The following is a 20,954-nucleotide window of genomic DNA, read 5'->3' as shown; positions in this document are numbered from 1 at the left end:
CAGGAGAACCCACCCTTGAGCTCTTCAAAATATAGCCAAGCACAAGTGTTCAGTCTCTTGGTTCTGAGTAGTAGTTCAAATGAGGTAAATTCATCTGACGAAGTGAAAGGTGTTTTTAGTTACTTGCCTTTAAGAAATTGCAGCTTATGCAAACGTGGCCATCATTTCTCTTTATTGTTGAAAAGGCAGGATTTATTAAAAGAATTTGAAAGGGGGAAACATTGCTGTGTTTTCGAGCGGCATGTAGGAAAGGTAACTGCGTAGGTGACTTTGTAGAAATCATGCACAAATGGCTTAGTTCTTTAAAACATATCCAGTGAGCCAAAAGAAGACAGACAGGAATTTGTGTGCATACATAAAATGTACTTTCCATTTGCTTTGAGAAGCCACCAAGCTGTCAGTATGCTTTTTTGGGTACCATTCTCTCAGAACGAGTTATTTGGTAAATTCTTAAAGCCTTGAGTGCTTAGAGTCTTACCCAGTGTCTACCAAAATGCAAATTCTTTGAACTTGGAATCTGTCTCAGACAGCAGGCTCAATAAGATGGATGATGGCATTATATACCAACTGTAGTTTCTTTCCTATCCCCTAGGAAAACAAACATGCTTTCAAATCTATCCTTCCAGAACCATTTTCTTTTGTAGCTGATGATGATGCGTCTCACTCAAATTTGTGTTTTTCCCACTTAAGGATGCCTGCCAATAGCTTTCAGTATCTAAGTATTCATGTTCTGGGGTTTTTAGTTCTGCGCACTCTTCAGTTGTTTAAAAAATAAATTAAAAAATTGTCTGATAGCGTTATATACATTCTAAATAGTTTGAATGTCTGTTTTGAATTTAAACAACTTGACTGCTCCAAAGTGTCAACGCCTAAACCAAGAAAAATATTTTTAAGGTCTTTACAGAGAGAGTGGTGAGGTGCTGGAACAGGCTGCCCACAGAGGTTGTGGATGCCCCGTCCATCCCTGGAGGTGTTCAGGGCCAGATTGGATGGGGCCCTGGGCAGCCTGGTCTAGTGTGAAATGGGGAGGTTGGTGGCCCTGCCTGTGGCAGGGGGGTTGGAGATTCATGATCCTTGAGGTCCCTTCCAACCCTGGCCATCCTGTGAAACAAAAACACACCAAACAGATGTGTGATTTGGAGAATGATATCTACTAGAAATTATTCTTTCTCCCATTTCCTTAGATTCTAATAGAAAGTAATTTGACTTTGTTGCTTTTCTGATTCCTTGAAATTTTTTCTTCTTCTTCTATTTTTTTTTTTTTTTTTAGGGACTGTGAATGTTTGGTGGTCTTTTTGAAGCTCGTTGCTGTTAAAGAGCAAACAAAAATTGCCCATCATAACCACATCATAGTATTCTGAGGTTTGCTTTAAATATTTGGTGCTCTTTTCTGGCTGAGTGCCGTGCTGCAGCCTCTTTCAGTGAGCTGGGAGAGGACAAAGTATCGCTTTGTCTTACACCACTAAGAACATTCCATAGGTTCAGAATTCTAGATTAATTAGTTGCGTAACAGTATATTTGCTGGAGGAATTTCCAAGAACAAAAAGAACCTTCAAAGGACTGATACTTTGCCAACAGACTGCAAATACATCTTTTTCCAATCTTGTAATGCAAAGCCTGTGTCTTGGGTGCTTCTCCCTGGCACTTCTTACTAGGATGGCAAGGAGAAGATAATTGAACTAGAGAAGACTCTTACAGTTCTGTAACATCTTTAATTTTCATCTGGTTTTAGGTCTATGGACCTGGAACTCAGACGAGAGCTTTCCAGTATGTCAGGTAAGCTTTGTTTGTGCTTTCTGATACTTGTTTACTTAATTTGCTGATTCTTTTGAGCTTTGTCAGTTAGTATGAGCTTCATTTTAATCCAAGAACTATTTTCATTCTTAGACCAGCTTTACTTTCAGAAAGGAGATGCTGAAGTTTTTAAAAATACCAAGGAACGACACATTATTTGGTTTAGAGCTCTGAATTAAAATACTGTGGTGTTCTCCTAAAGGGCAGCCAGTGCCTGACAGGAAGGTTCTTAATGCTGCTTTGAGTCAGAACAGTTTATAACTCTCTGCGTTTTAATACAATGCTGCCACCTTGTGTCTTGGTGGTGGACAGTACAGTGCACATGTCCCCTTCTAGGGGAAGGAACAAATTGAGGGGGTATTGCAGCAGATGATGTTTGTAGTATAAGCAAGACCAGAATGTACTTTCAGTGACAAAAAGTCAGTCTGGTCCTTAGAATCTTCTGTTCTGTTTTGTTAGCTAAACATCAGGACCAGACTTCTGGGTTGTTTTAATCACAATGTGCTTTGAAATGCTGTTCTTTCGGTAGTGGGAAAGCAGTAACAGAGGTGATGGAAGCCACTCCTTTAAAGATGGTATTCTGTAATGAAAGAAGTCAGGATTTGTATGTCCAGGGACGTGCTGATATTGTTGTATCAGATATCTGTGTAATTTTTCTGTGAGGAGGTAACACCAAAACACTCTTTTTAACAAACTTGTCTTAAAATTTTCAGGAAGAGAGATGGTGATTGAAATAATAAACTGAAAATCGGGTGTTGATGCTGTCATGTGAAATATGTGGGAAATGGACATCTAATAAATGTGTGTAGGAGAGGAAAGATGAAGTTGGTTTTTTTTTTTTTTTTTTTTTCAAGTAACTTTGGTTGTTTTTTCATTTTCCTCAATGTGCTCTGAGGGATTGTAGCCAGTATATTTCAAACCCCTTAAAACTAACCTTCATTTCAATGTATCTTTCAACTGGGACTGTGTAACAAAAAGCTATGGAGACATGCAGTCATTTAAAAATATGCTGTAAATCTTATTTCAGCCTTTCTCAGTCAACTCATCTGCTTTAACGGAGCTCTGGGGAGGCAGCTCTCCTTTTAGAGGAGAGCATTATTTATGGGGAAGTGAAAATTGCCTCAATCTGTTCTCTTTTTGTAGTGATCTTGTGAATGGATTGGTGGCGTTGATGAACAGCAATGTCAGCAGTCCTGTCAACTTGGTGAGTATGAGTGCTTCACTCTATTGAGTTTACTGTGCAATAACCAACTTCACCCATGTTTTCCTTCTTGACACTGATGCTAATTTCTAGAAGAAATAGATGCTGATTTCTAGAAGTAAAGAACAGAATAAAAAAAATCTCTTTAACCCTGCATTTTCTGTGTAAGTAAGAAGATTGAGCACCTAGGTGTTAAGATATGATAGTGTCAAGAACATGAGAAATTTTTAGAGTTTTTTTGTTTGTATTAACAGGAAGATTCATGTAATTAGAATATGAAATCGAAAAGGATCAGGATGCAAAATACACCAATTACTTTTTAACTACAGTGAGCACTGAAAGGAATACTTAGCTCTGACTAAATAGAAATCATTTAATACTGGCTTTGATTGGAAGAAAATGGGTTTATTTTCAATTGGGTAATTTTCTAATATTGACTGTGATTCTTAGAACTTATCTTATCCATTAAGGTTTTTACTTTGTGCCATTTGCTATCACATTACCTTCAGCAGTGAATATAAGAATAGGAAAAGAGTGCACGTGCCAGATCGTTTCTTTGTATGTCAACTTTTGCCAAATCAAGTACTCAACTCTGCAGGGCAGCTCACTAGTTGTTTTTTTTTTCCTTCTTTCTTCCTTCCTTTTCTTGTGGCTGTAAGTTTGTTTCTGTGTTTCTATCTGAATGCTGATATTTTTAAAATCCATCATGTGTTTTGCCTCTGGAAAACCAGGCATTTAGATTTGTGTGTAGATAAATGTTCAGCTGTAGGTCAAACAATATGTAGTAAGAGGCCTGTTAAAACAAGGAATGCAAGGGACGGAGGGAATTGAGTCTGAAGACGAGCCAATCTAGCAGGAAGCTTTCAGCATTTTATTCTGAAATGCTGAGATTGTTTTCTCATGTGCAAGTTTGCTGAAAAAAAATGTGACTAAAGAAAGGAAATGTTGTACAGGAAAGCAGGTAGCCTCTATATTTATTGGTAAATTTGTAGACGTGGTAAATTTGGAAGTAATCAACTGCAGCAAAATTGGTTGAACTTAGTGTACTTATACATATGAAGTCTTTATTATATCATCTGTCCTCAACTTATCAAAGTTGTTGTGTACAGACTGAACTGATGATGTGATTGTGTGGGCTGCTGAATTGGGGTATGTAATTTTATTGTGTTTAAGGGATGCATTTTATTTATCCTTTATATAATAGTTTTTGGATACCCCCCACGTCACACTGAATTATTTTCATCTGAGCAGAAATGTGGTAATAATGCTAAACTGAAAAAACTCAACATCACTGTATTAGAACTGTGTAATGTCAGAAAGCTAACTTGTTATAAATTGTTATTGTAAATAGTATTCCTTTCCATTTCTAGGGAAACCCAGAAGAGCACACAATCCTAGAGTTTGCCCAGTTAATCAAAAAACTGGTTGGTGAGTATAAGAAGTAATTCTTCAGTGGATCTCATGAAGTACTTATTGTCATTAGGTGATCTTGTCTTGATTAGTGTATGTATTATATAGATAATTTAATTGGGCTTTGGGTTTCTTAATAACTTTATTAAAGTCAATTGTATCCTGGCTATATAATTAAATATTAATCAGATAATCCAAATCCTCTGAGCTCATAAAAAACTGCATGAACAGTCAAATGAATACATTCTTTCAGTGTATCTGCATGATTTATGTCAGTAATTTTATATAATGTTTATGCAAGTTACTAGATAATTACCTGAAAGTGAAGTTTTCCTCACTGCATGCTGTAAAAACATCTTACATAATATCCTAGCTGAAATACAGATATTTTAGCAAGGTGATTTTCACAATGGTGCAGGCTGTTCTCCTTCAGTTACCATTAAAAAGCTTCATGCTGTGTTGCCAGTCTTTCTCTACTCTTCTTTGATCTACCAGTGGTTCCTGCAGGGGCTGCCAGCACCTCTCTTGAGTGTGGCTTGGAAGAAAACACTTTGACTTCCCCTTTTTCTGATATCTGTAGCACTTCAGAGCCCTCAAGAATGGGAGTAAATAGCTGTGCACAGTCTTGTAATGTGGCTTCCTCATGAGATGAAACATGCCGGTGCCCTTAGCCGAGGATTTTGGTCTGTAGATTCCATGAGTGCTTCTGAGAGATCTGTAAAAAGTGGCTGAAAAAGACAAGTTCAGACATACAGTTCAGAAGTTGATGTATGTGGTGTTTCAAATAGAGAACCATCCCCACTGAAAAACATCTGTAAATCCACAGTTCAGGGAAGGGATTGAAAAACACAGCGCCAAACCCATCTGGCAGATAAAATAATTGTTACCTTGTCTATTTGTTCACAAACAGCTTGACCTGTTTCAGTCTGCCTGGAATGGCAATTTAGTTCTACATCCATAAAATCTCACAGTAAGATGGCATATGAACTATTGGCTAGATTAGATTAGATAAACTGTCTTGTGTGTTTTCATGAGGGAACACAAGTGCTATGTGTATTTAACAGTCTGACTGAAAAGTATGGGCAAAGAGCAAGTGAAGTGCTTTTGCAATGGAAAAACACTAACAGAAATGCAGAACTGAACAGAAATGCTGAAACTGACAAGGATCTCTGTGTTGCTCTGGCCCAAGTCCTGCTCAAGCAGGGCCACCCACAGCAGGTTGTCCATGGACATGTCCATACATCTGAAGATCTCCAAAGAGCTGGCTGCAAAGCCTCTGAGCAGCCTGTGCCAGTGCTCTGTTGCCCACCCAGTACAGAAGTGTTTCCCTGGTGTTCAGAGGGAGACTCCTGTTCCAGTTCGTGTCTGTTCCTTTGTCTTGGCACTGGGCCCCACCGAAAAGGGCCTGGCTCTGTCCTCTTGGTGTGTACCTCCGAAGGGAGATACACATAGGCTGAAGAAATTCACCTTGTAGCTTCTCTTTTCTAGGCTGAACAGTCCCAGCCCATCCTCACAGTATAGGTACTTCAGACCCTTGGTCTCTTTCATGGAGTTTTTTTGGACCGTCTCTGGCATGTCCTTGTCCCTCTTGTGCTGGTGGACCCAGATCTGGGCATAGTACTGAGTGGAGAGGAAGGACCTCTCTTGACCTGCTTGTAGTACTTTGCCTAATGCAGTGAATAATAGCATTGCCCTTTTTTGTTCAACTTGGTGTCCAGCAGCACCTTCAGGTCCTTTCCTGCCAGGCTACCTTCCAGCATGCCCTGGTCCTTGAGGTTATTCCTCCACAGGTACAGAACTCTGTAATTCCATTTTTTGAACTTTGTGAAGTTTCTGACAGGCCATTTTTACAGTGTGTCAGGATCTCTCTGGATGGCAACATGGCCTTGGTACTGGTGTACCAGCCACTCACAGTGGCCCAGTGTTGACTTCTGGGGGTACACCAGTAGTGTAGGCCTTCAGCTGGGCTTTGTGTTACTCATCACCACCATGTGGACCTAGCTACTAAGCTGTGCATCAACAGCTTGTGTAGGTGAATTTCATGGAAGACAGTGTCAGAAACCTTGCTGAAGTCAATGATATCCACTGCTCCCCCATTGTCTACAGCAATGGTTACTTCATCAGAGAATGTTACTGAAGTGATCAACATTACTTCCCTTTGTGAATGCATGTTGAAATATTCATGAAATATTTTGTGATCCATGCTGTTCTAGGACAGCTGGTTCACTCAGCTGTTGTGTGCAGTACAGCTGCATGGAATGCTTTTCAGTGTTGGAATTATGATGCAGAAACTTCAGAATCACCTAATGTTTCAGTAGTAGAAAAGACTAAATGTAGCATGTGGTGAGTTGCAGATAATAACACACAGCCTCTTGTTTGATAGGCAGCGGGAGTGAAATCCAGTTTCTCTCAGAAGCACAGGATGACCCTCAGAAACGAAAACCTGACATCAGAAAAGCCAAGTTGTTACTTGGATGGGAGCCTGTGGTATGTACAGCTACGCTACTGCTGTTGTTCCCAAAAGCATGGGGAGGACCACTTAGCAATGATATCTTTCAGTTTTCAAAGTATCTGCTTAACACTATCTCCAGGACAGTTTTAAAACAGCTGTAAAGTGCCTGGAGTCTCTCGTACTGTTGCACTAGCTTATGATTCAGGAACTTCTGGATAAATTGTGTGGTTTGTGCCATACAGGAGAACAGATTAGTACTGGCATGTGTGACAAACGTAAGTAGAAACCATTTTTTTAATAGACTTTTCAACTTTTTCACATGGTATTATGAAGTGGCTACCTTTCTGTAAGCCTGTTGGATTCTTTGAAGGATGTGGTACATGGTTAAAAGAGCCTAACAAGTTTGCTGTTGCTGCTGTTGTCTTAGTTCCTGTTTTGCTGTGGTGACATGCATTACGAAAGGAAAAAAAAATTCTTTTTAGCTTAATTAAAATGTTTTTAGAAAGATCTGTAGAGTAAGACTGTTTTTAAGGTGATTCATAACAATGTTGCAACCAAAATGTTAATTTGGGTTGCCTATAGGGAGGAATATGACAGCAGAATTTTCTGTTTTGTCATAGCTCATTTAAAGGGAACTGTGTGAAACTCAGGCAGAGCAAAATGTGAACCTCATCAGAGAGAGCTACACACTACTTTGTGTGTTTTTTAGTTTTGTTTTGTTTTTAATTCTGATGGACTGAACCAAACCAGAATCTCTTATTTTGGGCTACAAGTATCATACATAGAGATGTTCAGGGTTTGTTCTATGTGTAAATAAGCTTGAAATGTGCTTAGGGTTAGTCAGACTTGTCTTACTATCCACAGTAAGGCTTGTCCACCTCTGAAGCTTGGTTGCTCACCACCTGAGGTAGTCAAGATTGTCATTACTCAGCACAGCTGATATGCACAAATTGCCTGTGATGACATTTATTTTCCTTTTCAACCTTCAGATGAAGATAATTGCAAGTGTATAACCAAACAAAGCTGATGATAAGATCTGGCTTGTTTGGGGAGGAGAGGCCTATATAATCTCTGTAAAGAGCACGACTTCCTTAGTCAGCTCCTCATTCTAGCCAGCACAATAATTTGTTGGCTTTTCAGATTTACAGAGATCTTGCCAGGAAGCCTGCAAACCCATCTAGTAAATGCAAGCCTATTGATGGAAAAACGTAGTTCCAGACCCTTCTGGAAGGATTCAGAGACACCAGATATTAATATACTGTACCTTAGAGCACAAGGAGGATGATCACGTGAAATGATCACAGAAAGTTTAAGAAAGTTAACTTTTACACTACTGACCTGCTATGTTTGGTGCATTCAGTACTGAAATCTGCTCTGAAGTATCAGTGCAATATTAATACATTGAGCTGTAGGCATGTAGCTTTTATACTGCTTTTTTATTCTCCTGTATTGATGATATCAGCAAACATGTCAGAGCTCATGGCTGTTGAGAAAAGTGGATAATAGTTCTGTTGTTGCTGTCTACAAATCATAGTGTATAAATATAGGCATAGAATATGAAGAATTACAATTATTTCTGTGGGGTTTAAGAATGTTACATAAGATACTGAAGGATTATCTGTATCCCTTTTTCTTTGTATTGGTGCAGGCAATAACAAAAATAAAGCCTACCAGCTTTATACCTTTCAATGGCATACACCATTCTGTGAGACTCTGCAAAAGATGGTTCTTAAAGGGATTTAAATTTCTCTCTCTTTCACTGCATGATTCTTGAATTCTGAAAATCTGTTTTAACACTAAGTCATTCAAACATAACTATCTGATGCTTTGAATTTGTTGGATTTTTTTTACTTGCAACATCAGAAAACGCATCTGAAGTTTGAAAGCTTGAAGTTTGATGCATTAGCAGTGCTGAGATGTAACCAGTATGTGGTGCTGTTTATACTTAAATTGGCAAAGAATTAAAGGACTTTCTAGCAGTCTTTTGATAGCTGTATTTAAAAAAGTTACTGTTGTGAAAAGAGCTGATGTCAACTCAGAGTGATACGATTCTCTCATTTTTGGGGACAGGTCCCTCTGGAAGAAGGTTTGAATAAAGCAATTCATTACTTCCGTAAAGAACTTGAATATCAGGCAAACAATCAGTATATTCCCAAACCAAAACCTGCAAGGATGAAAAAAGGAAGAACAAGGCATAACTGAAGACTGTTGGTTGGACAGGAAATGCCCTGCTTTGACATTTGACGGATGTAATATTTTTCTTTTTTTTTTTTTATTTGAAAGAGACTTTGAAACAGGTATCATGAAGAACAAACTGGAATTTCATTCTGAAGCTTGCTTTAAAGAAGTGGATGTGCCTAAAAATAACAAATATTCCCCTTCCCCTGCAAATCTTGCCTTGCACTTTTTAAATCTGTCTTTTTATGTAAAAATAGAGTAGAAGCATCTTTTAGTATCTTCAAGTTTTATATCTTGCTGTGAGATCATTTTGTTGTGACTGTCCTTGACAGTTTTATTTACTGGTTTCTTTGTGAAGCTGAAGATAAACACAAATGGGATGGAAAAATGCCAATTTATTTATAAAAATGGATGCTATAAAATATGAGAAGTTCTACTATGCATAAGAAAAAAAAAAAATTAGTGGTATTGTCAGATGGGAGACACTGACATCAAATATAGAGGAGTTTAAAAGGATTCTGTATGAGAGCTTTATGTATTCTTTAAACGAGAGATTTTTTCAAAGGTTTAGTTCTAGTTGTACACTTGAATTTGAGATATTTTCATTGATTACCATGGATAAGGATATTTTGAATCACTACTGTGTTGTGCGTGCTCTGGGAATAAAGTTAATGTATTATTGGTTACAGTGGTTGAATATGCTATTTTAATAAAATATTGAAACTTCTATTTAGTTTCAGCATTTCACTGTGGGCACTTGTCTGGCATTGCATGTCTATGTATTGTGTGTTAATTAGAAAGTTACAGTGCTTGCATACTTGGCTCAAGGCTAACAGCGTTTCGTCCTGCATTGTTCATCGCTTAGTAGCTTTATAGGAAGGGAAGCAGGATGTCTGTTGAAATAGACTGGACAAAAGCATCATGATTTATTCCAATCCAGGCAGTTGACAGCGACACAGAGTCTAACTTCAGCATCCCTATCTTGAAGAAATGCTTCTATTTTAGCAGTTATTGAATTACCTGTAAATGCTTACAACTTTGCAGAACTATTTCTGTCACACACACCCCCCTCACACACAGATTTTCTTCCAGTGGAAGTCTGCTGTGCAATGAAGGTGGAGGGCCTGTGGGAGCATTTCCCCCTCTGGTTGGAGAGACAGCAACTTGCCTAGAATTTAATTACTATCCATCACTTCTGTCATTTTGCAGCTGAGCAGCTTGGGGTCTGCTTTTGACTTGAAGCCTTTTTTTCTGGATAGTTGATCTGGGCATTTTTTCCATATTAAGTTGCCTCAAAAGTACACCATGGTATGTGTGCTCTGAATGTGCATAGTCCAACCTATAATTACCAGTACAGTCACAAATCACTGCCTCTCTGTATGCTCAAAATCACAGCTGGATACATGTAAAATTAGTGCCCCCTCCATTAACAGTTCTGTGTTGAGAACTGCAAATCACCTTCCAGCACAGTGTTTTTAACCCTTAAGGGTTAAGACTCAAGTTTAAATAATCTTAAATAAACTTAAGCTGTAGATTATTTTGCGGGTAAGGTATTCTTTCTCCTTGTATTGGATTTGAAGAGGTTGTACAAAGGTGCAACACAGCTCCAGCAGCCCTTGAGAATAAATGGGAGTTGAAGGTACCAGCTGTTACTTCCAGGACTGTTTTTAATTTAATTCAATGACTTTTGTGCAAAGCATTTAAATTGTAGTGGAAAAAGCGTATTCCTGGAGGCTAGCATGAAATGTGCGTTTTTTGAAGAAAAATCCCTTTGGAAATCTGAATGTTTGGATACTACAGATAGGAATTTAAAAGCTTTTTAGATTGCTTCACAGCCTGATCTCCACGATAGAAAGAGCAAATCAGGCAGAGGGCAAATGGCTGGCACTGATACAGTCGGTTTGTTTGTATGCAGTATGCCTCCCAGTGGGCCTGAGTGACAGACCGTATTGATCTGCTGCTTCCTTTGTATCACCTCCAGCTTTTGTTTCAGTGATTCCTGGTTCAGTTCCCATATTCTTTCTGTGTAATGTCTTCTAGGAGCAGCAGGTGAGGTGCTGTTGCCTTTTGTGTTTTAAGCCAGTGGCTGGCCTGGCCCTCTCAAACAGTGTGAATTAAAATAGAGTCTGCTGGTTCTTAAGCACTGCATTGGTAATTTTGGGTTGAGGAAATCTGGGAATTTGCATTTACTGCTGTCACGTAGGCAGGCAGGGTGAAACTAGCATGGTGCCTGTGTAGTCACAGTGATTCACGCTGAAGGGCCACTAAGCCCACGTTAAACACAAATCCCCTTGTTGCAGCTGGGAACACACAGTGGGTATGGTGAATGGGGCAGCTTGGTGCTGGCAAGTGAGATCTGTCTGGAAGAAGTGCTGTGCAAGGCACTCTCTGCTGTGGGTTCCTCCAACCTCACAGGGAGGACCGCTCTTACTGCCTGGAAGTTACCACAGCAAGAGGGACCTGGACAGGCTTGAGAGGTGAGCCTGTGCCAGCCTCATGAAGTTGAGCAATGCCAAGTGCAAGGTCCTGCACCTGGTTTGGGGCATCCCAAGCACACGTACAGGTTGGGTGGAGAATGGCTTGAGAGTAACCCCAAGGAGAAGGATTTGGGAGTCTCAGTTGATGTGCATTTGTGGACCAGGAGGCCTACCGTATCCTGAGTTGCATCAAGAGAAACGTGACCAGCAGGTTGAGTACGGTGATTCTGCCCCTCTGCTCTGCTCTCAGAAGGCCCTGCGTGTAGTACTGTGTCCACTTCTGGGACACCCTCCACAAGGACATGGAGCTGTTGGAATGGGTGCAGAGGAGGGCCATGAAGATGATCAGAGGGCTGGAGCATCTCCTCTACAAGGACAGGATGAGAGATCTGGGACTCTTCAGCCTGAAGAAGAGAAGGCTCCTGGGGGACCTTATAGCAACCTTCCAGTACCTGAAGGGTCCTACAGGAAAGTTGTGGAGGGACTTTTTATACAGGGAAGTGGCTTTAAGCTGGAAGAGGGTAGATTTAGACTAGATATTAGGAAGGAATTCTTTACTGTGAGGCTGGTGAGACACTGGAACAGGTTGCCCAGTGAGGCTGTGGATGGCCCCTCCCTGGAAGCATTCAAGTCTAGGCTGGATGGGGCTGTGAGCAACCTGGTCTAGAGGGAGGTGTCCTTCCCTATAGCAGGGGGGTTGGAACTAGTTGATCTTAAAGGTCCCTTCTAACCCAAACTATTATATGATTCTAAGAGATCCACTGTTAGATTACTGCTTTTTTAATATATAATATACTTCTATTTCTACACATAGGGCTGCTCAGAAGCTCTGTAATGTACATTATTTATCCACAAGCAGCACAATGAGGCATGTAGATGCAATTTAAGCAATAAGTTGCATGATCACACAGACTAGAGAAGTCTTGTGTCTTATCTTTAGGTTAGATTTTATGCTCTGGGGGAAAAAAGTAGTCATCTGACAGTCTTTTCTTGTGTCTGAGGCATTTGCAGCTTCTCTATGATTCTGGCTAAGCAACCACTGCCCAGGGGATACTTATGATTGCCTCTTTTTTTTTCCAGAAACTTTTAGAAATATATATTTGACCAAAAAAAGTTCACCACTGTAAAAATATGTTTGAAATCAGGTTTAGAGTTGAAGCAGGCAAGGAGAAATGACAAATGCAGTTACATAAATTCATTAGCCCTGGAGAACAGGCTAAAGAGCAAAACAGGGCTGTGATTAGTGTGATGGATTAAGGCAGTCCCCAGGCCTTCATTAGTACCAAGTTCAGTGCTACTTGAGGCCAGGAAGTCCTTGTACGTTGTTAGAGGCTGCTCAGAGATTTGTCCACAGAAAAAGGATGCTTTGTTAACAGTAAGGGAAGTGTATACTTAGCATTGCCAGTCCTAACATCCATACATCCTCCCCCTGAAAGCAGTGGAAATGTAGCCATCACAGCTCCATAGTGGCTTTGTTCTAAACATTTCCCACTGCTGGCATGGCATGGAAAAGATCTGGACTTCAGTGGGACTGCTGGCATACAGACAGTATTTATGTATGCTAGAGTGACCAAGATGGAAATCTCCACCTGAGTCATATTTGTGGTCTTGAGACCTGTATTGTGCCACGCTTGTGAAAAGCTTTCGCATGTTGAAGTTCTTATTTGCAGCACCAACTCAGAGCTACAACAAATAGCAGCCATAGCTATGGACAAAAGTGGAGCTCCTTCCTTATGACAGGAGATTCCAAAGGGTGATTCCATATCAGTAGGGAAATAATTGAAATATGGTAGGAAATAATTCATATTTCCAGCAAATAATCACTCTGGTTCCCTACTCTTTTCCAGTCCCTTCTCTTACTCACCTACCTATAATAGCAAATGTGGTAGCAACTTCTTATCTGCTTTGTTTTGTTGCTGTTTTACAGCTTGGAACAAGGAACAGCTGTTTCATCCTTGCTGTTTTGCCTAGATTTTGACTCGTTCTTTGGCAAGGAGAAGATCCTGTGCTCTGTGCCATGGCTGAGCCAGCTGAAAAGTCCAAAGCATGAAGCAGTGTCGTACCCAAACTGCTATCAAAGCCAAGTACCTCATTCTAGGCTCTGTCCACCCCACCATTACAAGGAAGGAAAACTACACCTCCTATCCAGGAAACAATTTTGGAATAAAAGCGCATGATTCTGGCTGACTTCTGTGGCTGACACCTGCAAACTGGGGATGGGGCATTGTGAGGCTGTGGAATGTTAAGATACGGGCTGTGGCCTGTTTATCCCTGTTCTGTAGGAAGCCACAATGAACAATGCCACTTTTCTGTCCTAGTGGAGAGGTTACATGGTGTCAGTGTAGAGTCGGCCAGGGACGATGATGTGATGCTATCTGTGAGCAGAAGAGAGCAGTTGGGAGAGGGAGTCTTCCGTTTGTGTTTGGGGACGGAAATACTCAGAGAAAATCATTAACTTGCTGAGGATATAAAGCCAGGAAGGCTGTGCTGCCATTCAGTGACATCTGGGCAGGCTGCTGAGCAGGGTGGAGAGGAACCTGATGAGGTTCAATAAGAGCAAGTGTGAGGAGAGTAGCTCTTAAGAGAAGGACCTGCATGTCTTGGTGGGCACTGTGTTGGCCATGAGCCCACAGTGTCACCTGATGGCCAATAAGGCCAATGGGATCCTAGGGTGCATTACAAAAAGCGTGGCCAGCAAGTCAAAAGAGGTGATCTTCTCTTTATTCTGCCCTGGTCAAGCCAGATCTGGAGTATAGTGTACAGTTCTGGGCTCCTCAGTTGAAGAAAGATAGCAAACTGCTGGAGACAGTCCAACTGAAGGCTGCAAAGATGGTGAGAGGCCTGCAGCATCTCCCTGTTGATGAAAGGCTGGGAGACATGAGGTTGTTCAGGTTGGGGAAGAGAAGGCTGAGGGGAGATCTCATCAACGCTTATAAACATCTAAAGGATAGGAGTCAGGTGGATGAGGCCAGGCTCTTTTCAGTGGCACCCAGTGACAGGACATGAGGCAATGAACAAAAACACAGGGAGCTCCATCTGAACTGGGGAAAAAGTTCTGCTGTAAGTTCTGCACTGGAACAGGTTGCCCAAAGAAGTTGTGGAGTCTTCTTCACTGGGAATATTCAAAACCCACTGGACATCTATCTCTGCAATCTGCTGTAGGGAACCTGCTTTAGCATGGACTCCAGAAGTCCCTACCAACCCCTACAATTCTGAGTGAATTTTGTGAACTTTATTAATGTGGTTAACTTTGAAGCACTCCATGCAGTGGTGACAAATAACAGTTCTCCTTTTGCACAAACCTGTGGTGGCTCGTACCCGCTCACTTGTTCTAAGACAATTTTAATCACAAATTCCCAACACAGCACCATGAAGTGCTCATTCCATACTCAGCACATGGTGGGAAACTGCAGCACAGTGTAATGGAAAATATTTATTTTTATGTCTTGGAAAACCCAGATTTTGTGGGAGTGTGCAAGACACAGCTGCAGGATTGAGTGAGCCTGCAGGAACAGACACAGCTTGCAAAGGCCTATGGATGGATGGCATTTATTTGCAGCACTTTAAATTCTTCTTACTCTGCAGGTCTGAATTCCCAGTTGTTTCATATTCTGGGAAGTGATGGAAATTATCAGTGTGTTTCAAACACTGCCAAATTCTTTGCACTTTTTCTTATAGGGCATAAAATAGAACTGTTTTGGTAGGAATAGGTGTTTTCCAACTGTGCAAAGAGAGTGTGCTTGACTCGGAACATGAATGACTATGCCGTACCTGGAATAAAGGGTCTCCTTTCCTGGGAAACACAGCAGTTTAAAACCAGTAAACTGGCAATGAGTCTACTGCTTAGTGCAAGAGCTCCAAGATCTAGGGAATGGTGGGTCTCTGAAGGACATTACATGAGTGTGAGTGCACTCATGTGTGTGCAGAGGACTGACTTACATGCTCGTTCAGTTTGGCTCCCTTATTTTGTTATTTTACTCCTCTTTCAGGCTGGTCTGAGAACTTGCAGCTAAGCAGGAAGGACAGAACCTGGGCAACATTCACAGGCAGCTTCTGCCTGAGGTGGTCACTGGGCTCTGAGTCTGGACACTCTGCATCTCAGCTACTACTTCTGAAATCAGATTCCTGCTTGCAGCCATTGCCCCAGAGGATCCCTTCCTATGACAGGCTCTGGAGGAAGGCAAGTCTTTCTGCACTGGGGGCAGTATTGGTCTCCTTGCCAACAGGATCTGTTAAAGCTCCGTGTCACTCAAGGCTGGGTGGGAAGGCTGTGTGCAGTGGGTATGGCAATAGCAGAGGAGGCAGCAAGGCAGCAATTCAATTGAAAGGAATTTTTTCTTCTTTCCATAGAATCAGAATCACAGAATGGTTTGAGTTGGAAGGGACCTGACAGCCCACTCATCCCCACCCCCTGCCATGGGCAGGGCTCACCCCACCAGCTCAGGCTGCCCAGGGCCCCATCCAGTCTGGCCTTGAGCACCTCCAGGGCGCCTCACCAACCTCTAAGTAAAGAATTTCCTTCTAACATCTAACCTAAACCTGCCTTCTTTTAGTTTAAAACCATTCCCCATTGTCTCAACCATTGTCTCATCACTCTCAGACCACACAAAAAGTCTGTCTCCCTTCTTGTAAGCTCCCTCAACTACTGGGGGCTGCAATGAGGTCTCCCAAGAGGTTTTTCTTCTTCAGGCTGAACAAGGCCAGCTCCCTCAGCCTGTCTTCATAGGAGAGGTGCTCCAACCCTCTGATCATCCTCATGGCCTCCTTTGGACCTGCTCCAACAGCTCCACATCCTTTCTGTGCTGAGGGCCCCAAGCCTGGATGCAGTACTGCAGGTGGGGCCTTTCAAGGGCAGAGCAAATGGGGACGATCACCTCCCTCTCCCTGCTGTCACCCCTGAGGAATAATTGGATTTGTCTCTTGATACAAAACTGAATGAGTAAGCACATCTGAAATGAGTTGGGTTGTGCTACATACTCTGTGTGCCAACCTAGATGATATGATGTAATTTTGTGATTGAGTGTAGAAAAAGTAGCAAGAAACCTTTTTTAAAAGTACTTTCCAGTAGTATGGCTTAATGAAACTCGCTGTTACAGACTCTACTAAATAATTGGAAGCTTTATCAAAAAAGCTTTATTTCTGTAACACTTCATATATCGCATACTACTAAGTAACAATACCAAAAGAAAAGTCATGTTTCTTTCTTGACAGCTCCTTGGCTCCTGCTGTTGTACATGAACAGGAGGGAAACAGAGACTTTGACTGGGGGAGGGCTTGGCTTTGCCCAGTCCCATGCACCCCAGCTGTAGGAGGACGAAAGCCATCAGTAATCATCATAGTTGACTCCTGCCCCATGCCTGAAGGTGTGTGGGTTCCGGGGGCCGATGGGTGAGTCCTCATCATAGTGGTGCTGGTAGTACCCCCCGTAGTACTCGTTGCCACCACGCCCCAGGCTCGTCCAGTAGGACATATCGTCTTCAAATTTCTGCCAGGAAGAAAAGAAGAGAATGAAATGGAAAGAAAAAGATGAAAGAGGGGTTCCCTTTTGGCTCACGCGAATAATTCAGATCTGGAATATCTTTTCAGAAATCCTTCGCCTGCTTTACAAAACTGCAGCTAAGAGACTTTCTCTGGGAGATGTACCAGTCTGGTTTCACAATTCCCCATGCTGTAGTCACGGCATACCTGAGTGCAAAGCGGGTGCATCGCCCTTTGCTTTATGCCTGTTATTTTTCTCTTGTAAAATCATAAGGCTCTAGAAGCAGCTCACGGCAGCAGTGGAAAAACAGTGTGCAAGGATATCGAATGCTCGCCAAGACAAAGCCTTTCCATCTGAATGGCTCTTTGGAAATATTTCTGGCTGAGATTTGTAAAGTTTTGCAAAATACACAATGGATAAACACAGCCTAAGTCCTTTCTGAAGCGTTGCTGGAACTGACAGTTATCTCATTGTTAAAGCTGTGTCTTAATACTCCACAAAACCTCCCGAGTGGACTCGCCTCCCACAACAGGCCTGGTTCCATTTGTCAGTGCACACAGGAACTTGTAGAGAGGAACCCATCTTGTCTGCGTGGTTTGCCCTTTCTACTTAACTTCTTAATACATGCACCCAGCCTTCAGTTCCTGATTCATAAAACTGCTTTTGTTAATTTCCATATTGTGTAGCCTCTCTGTTAAAAAGTCACTTTTATCTGCATAATGTCCAGGAGCAACAAAAAATGTATCCTTCATTATTTCAGTGCAAGCAAAAGATTTTTTTTTTTAAATTGTTCCAGTTTTGAAAATGAATGCATTCATTTTCTAAGCAATCCACATAACATGAAGGTCTAACGTGCATTCCAGCTTGCCTGTGCCAATGCAATCTCATTAAGCACACGCATGCAGCTGTCAGAAGCCAAGAATCCAGCATCTGACTATTTTTACCTCTTATTTATGTGCGGATTATTCTATGCTTGGGACTGCAACTGAACACAGTGTCTGCTGAGCAGAGCTCTGTGCAGTGTGTGTACCACCTGGGGGCTCCTGATCCTACCCCGCTGTTGTTACTGCTTAGAAATATACCCTCATGGTTCAAAAGGAGATTGGCTGAACGTTACCAGGCAGTGTTCTTTCCCGTGCAGGGTCATAGCACAGCTGTGAGAGCTGCACACTCCACTTCAGGTAGGTACCATTGGTTGGGAAAGACCATGAAGATTATCTAGCCCAACCACCAGCCTATCCCCACCATGCTCACTGACCCTCAGTGCCACATCCACATGGTTCTTGAACACCTCCAGGGACGGCGACTGCACCCCCTCCCCAGGCAGCCTGTGCCATTGTCTCACTGCTTTTTCTGAGAAGATTTTCCTAATATCCAACCTGAACCTCCCCTGGCACAATTTCAGCCCATTCCCTCTCCTCCTATCACTGTTACCCGAAAGAAGAGGCTGACCCCCACCTCACTGCAACTTCCCACACCCCCACCTGACCCCACAGCCTGGGGAAGCCCCACACTCACCGCCTCATCGAAGCCAAGGTAGAGGAACTGCTGGTACCACTGCTGCACGTCAGGCTGGCTGCGGTCCCACAGCTGCCGCCGCGGGCGCCTCAGGCTGCGCAGGAACCCCTTGGCCGCCTCTTCCTTCAGCGACACCTCTGGCTTCGTGGCAATGGGGGCTGGAATGAATCCCCCCCCAAAGAGAGGCCGAGAAGTGCTTAATCAGCCTAAATTGTGCCATATTTCTGGTGTTATTTCATCATCTTTGTGCTCGGCAGAGCGGTGTGTGAAGCAATAATAAAAATAGGGATTGCCGATACGATGGCCTCATAGCTACCCCTGTTCTCTTTGCTTTTATCACTGCTATCCCAAGCTCAAGACATGTTACACGCGGCATTGAAATACGCAGTCCAAATGGAGAATGGGAGCCTAGGCTCTGTGTGCTGCAGCTGCAGGAATGGGAGGGACGCGTGGCCGCCGTGTGCGCTCATGGTGCAGCAGAGCTGTGCATGGTGGGGTCTGCTTGGAGTGCTTACACAGCTCCTGAGTGCTGTGCTGCCTCTGGGACACGGGCACAGCAGCAGCACCCTGAGATCTGCGATGGGTGGCAGTTGAACCGGCAGGGAAGCGGGCAGGGAATTGGCTGCCTCTCTATTTACCTTCTCGTTTCTGAAGCATCCGCTTAAGTTTATTTCCTCTTGGAATATCTAGAGAAGTAAAAATATAATGCACGCTTATCTATCCACTCTTATTTGGTAAGAAGGAAATAACAATGGCAAAACGACTCCTTCCTACCAAAGAAAACCTGGAGCATGCTTCCACCCGCACCTCCCCGTGCCCCAGTTTCCCTGCCTCAGTTCAACAGAAGCTGTAGGGAACCCTCCTGCAACCCAACATTCTTTCCCCAACGCTTCTTGGGATGGATCCCCATGCCAGCACGGGTTGCCAGCACAGCCAGAGCCGGGTTCCCCACCAGGCTCCCCACAAACCATCTCCCGGCTCAGCGACTGCAAACAAAAGAGTTATAGGGGAGAGATGCTGAACTTGCGACCGAAAGCTGAGCTCGCGCTCACTCACCGGGAGCTGCGCAGAGCAACGGCACGACGAAGAGGAGGAAGAAGAGGAGGAAGGCCCCGGGCAGGGCTCCGCGGGGGCACGGTGGCGGCATGGCTGGTGGGCTCCCCGCCTCGACGGGACGGGACGGGACGGGTCGGAGGGAGCGGAGCAAGGAGTGGCCGCGTCCACGCCCACGTCGAGCCCGCCCTCACCCGGCCCGGGGCCCTGCTGCGGGGGGAGCAGAGCTAGGGAGGCCCCGGAACCGGGATGCTCTGGAATGCAGATCTCAGGAGCAGATCCTCAGCGTACAGGCACCACTTCTTAAATGGGATGGGATGGGAATAGGGATAGGGATAGGGATAGGGATAGGGATAGGGATAGGGATAGGGATAGGGATAGGGATAGGGATAGGGATAGGGATAGGGATAGGGATAGGGGTAGGGGTAGGGGTAGGGATAGGGATAGGGATAGGGATAGGGATAGGGATAGGGGTAGGGGTAGGGGTAGGGATAGGGATAGGGATAGGGATAGGGATAGGGATAGGGATAGGGATAGGGGTAGGGGTAGGGATAGGGGTAGGGGTAGGGGTAGGGGTAGGGATAGGGATAGGGATAGGGATAGGGATAGGGATAGGGATAGGGATAGGGATAGGGATAGGGTAGGTAGGATAGGTAGGGTAGGGTAGGGTAGAATGAGGAGAGGAGAGGAGAGGAGAGGAGAGGAGAGGAGAGGAGAGGAGAGGAGAGGAGAGGAGAGGAGAGGAGAGGAGAGGAGAGGAGAGGAGAGGAGAGGAGAGGAGAGGAGAGGAGAGGAGAGGAGAGGAGAGGAGAGGAGAGGAGAGGAGAGGAGAGGAGAGGAGAGGAGAGGAGAGGAGAGGAGAGGAGAGGAGAGGAGAGGAGAGGAGAGGAGAGGAGAGGAGAGGAGAGGAGAGGAGAGGAGAGGAGAGGAGAGGAGAGGAGAGGAGAGGAGAGGAGAGGAGAGGAGAGGAGAGGAGAGGAGAGGAGAGGAGAGGAGAGGAGAGGAGAGGAGGGGTGGTGTTCAAGAACTGTGTGGATGTGGCACTGAGGGACGTGGTCAGTGGACATGGTGGTCCCCACCATGTGCTGATGGTTGGATGAGATGATCTTAGTAGTCTTGTCCAACCTTAATGATTCTGTGATTCTATCTGCACATTGCATATAAGAGTTGTGCATTCCTATTTATCACAAGTGTGCATAAATACATGCATTGCAGCAGATGCAAGGACTGTTTCTGACTCACAAGATCTGCATCCATTGCCTTCCTATGGCCTCCTCAGTGGCCTGCAGCCTAAAGCTCATCCCAGGTGTACTTCTTCAAGGTCCACTCTCGTACAGCTGAGAACCAAAGTTATTGTCCATTCCATCACCGCCTATGAGTGCCTTTTCCACG

General features: G+C 43.5%; 2 protein-coding genes across 4 annotated transcripts in view; one reads left to right on the top strand and one right to left on the bottom strand.

Moving 5' to 3' along the window:
• Window positions 1–9,762, top strand: part of UXS1 (UDP-glucuronate decarboxylase 1) — a 55,829-nt gene extending 46,067 nt beyond the window's left edge. For all 3 annotated transcript variants that reach the window (XM_052705723.1, XM_052705722.1, XM_052705721.1), the window contains 5 exons: window positions 1,733–1,776; window positions 2,938–2,998; window positions 4,366–4,423; window positions 6,789–6,892; window positions 8,928–9,762. In XM_052705723.1, the coding sequence (XP_052561683.1) occupies window positions 1,733–1,776; window positions 2,938–2,998; window positions 4,366–4,423; window positions 6,789–6,892; window positions 8,928–9,059 (399 nt within the window). In that variant the 3' untranslated portion in view covers window positions 9,060–9,762. The remainder of the gene's footprint in view (window positions 1–1,732; window positions 1,777–2,937; window positions 2,999–4,365; window positions 4,424–6,788; window positions 6,893–8,927) is intronic.
• Window positions 9,763–16,622: 6,860 nt separating this feature from the next.
• ECRG4 (ECRG4 augurin precursor) lies at window positions 16,623–20,182 on the bottom strand. The gene is made up of 4 exons (XM_052705741.1): window positions 19,566–20,182; window positions 19,148–19,195; window positions 18,510–18,667; window positions 16,623–16,997 (listed from the first exon to the last, which is right to left on the bottom strand). Exons 1-4 carry the CDS (start codon window positions 19,654–19,656, stop codon window positions 16,836–16,838), a joined length of 459 nt encoding a protein of 152 aa, XP_052561701.1. The 5' UTR covers window positions 19,657–20,182; the 3' UTR covers window positions 16,623–16,835.
• Window positions 20,183–20,954: the final 772 nt, after the last annotated feature.

This window comes from Tympanuchus pallidicinctus, unplaced genomic scaffold (genome assembly GCF_026119805.1).
Source record: "Tympanuchus pallidicinctus isolate F22 unplaced genomic scaffold, pur_lepc_1.0 scaffold6, whole genome shotgun sequence".
NCBI classification, from domain to species: Eukaryota; Metazoa; Chordata; class Aves; order Galliformes; family Phasianidae; genus Tympanuchus; species Tympanuchus pallidicinctus.
The sequence above is the reverse complement of the archived record's forward strand: the minus strand, read 5'-3'. Positions and strand labels throughout refer to the sequence as shown.

Bases quoted from the DNA above. Each gene is read 5' to 3' on its own strand.
- ECRG4 (XM_052705741.1), bottom strand. From the start codon at position 19,656: ATGCCGCCACCGTGCCCCCGCGGAGCCCTGCCCGGGGCCTTCCTCCTC. The intron at 18,668-19,147 runs GTAAATAGAGAG...GATTCATTCCAG, and splicing joins GATGCTTCAGAAACGAGAAG to CCCCCATTGCCACGAAGCCA. The intron at 16,998-18,509 runs GTGAGTGTGGGG...TCTTCCTGGCAG, and splicing joins ACCTTGGCTTCGATGAGGCG to AAATTTGAAGACGATATGTC.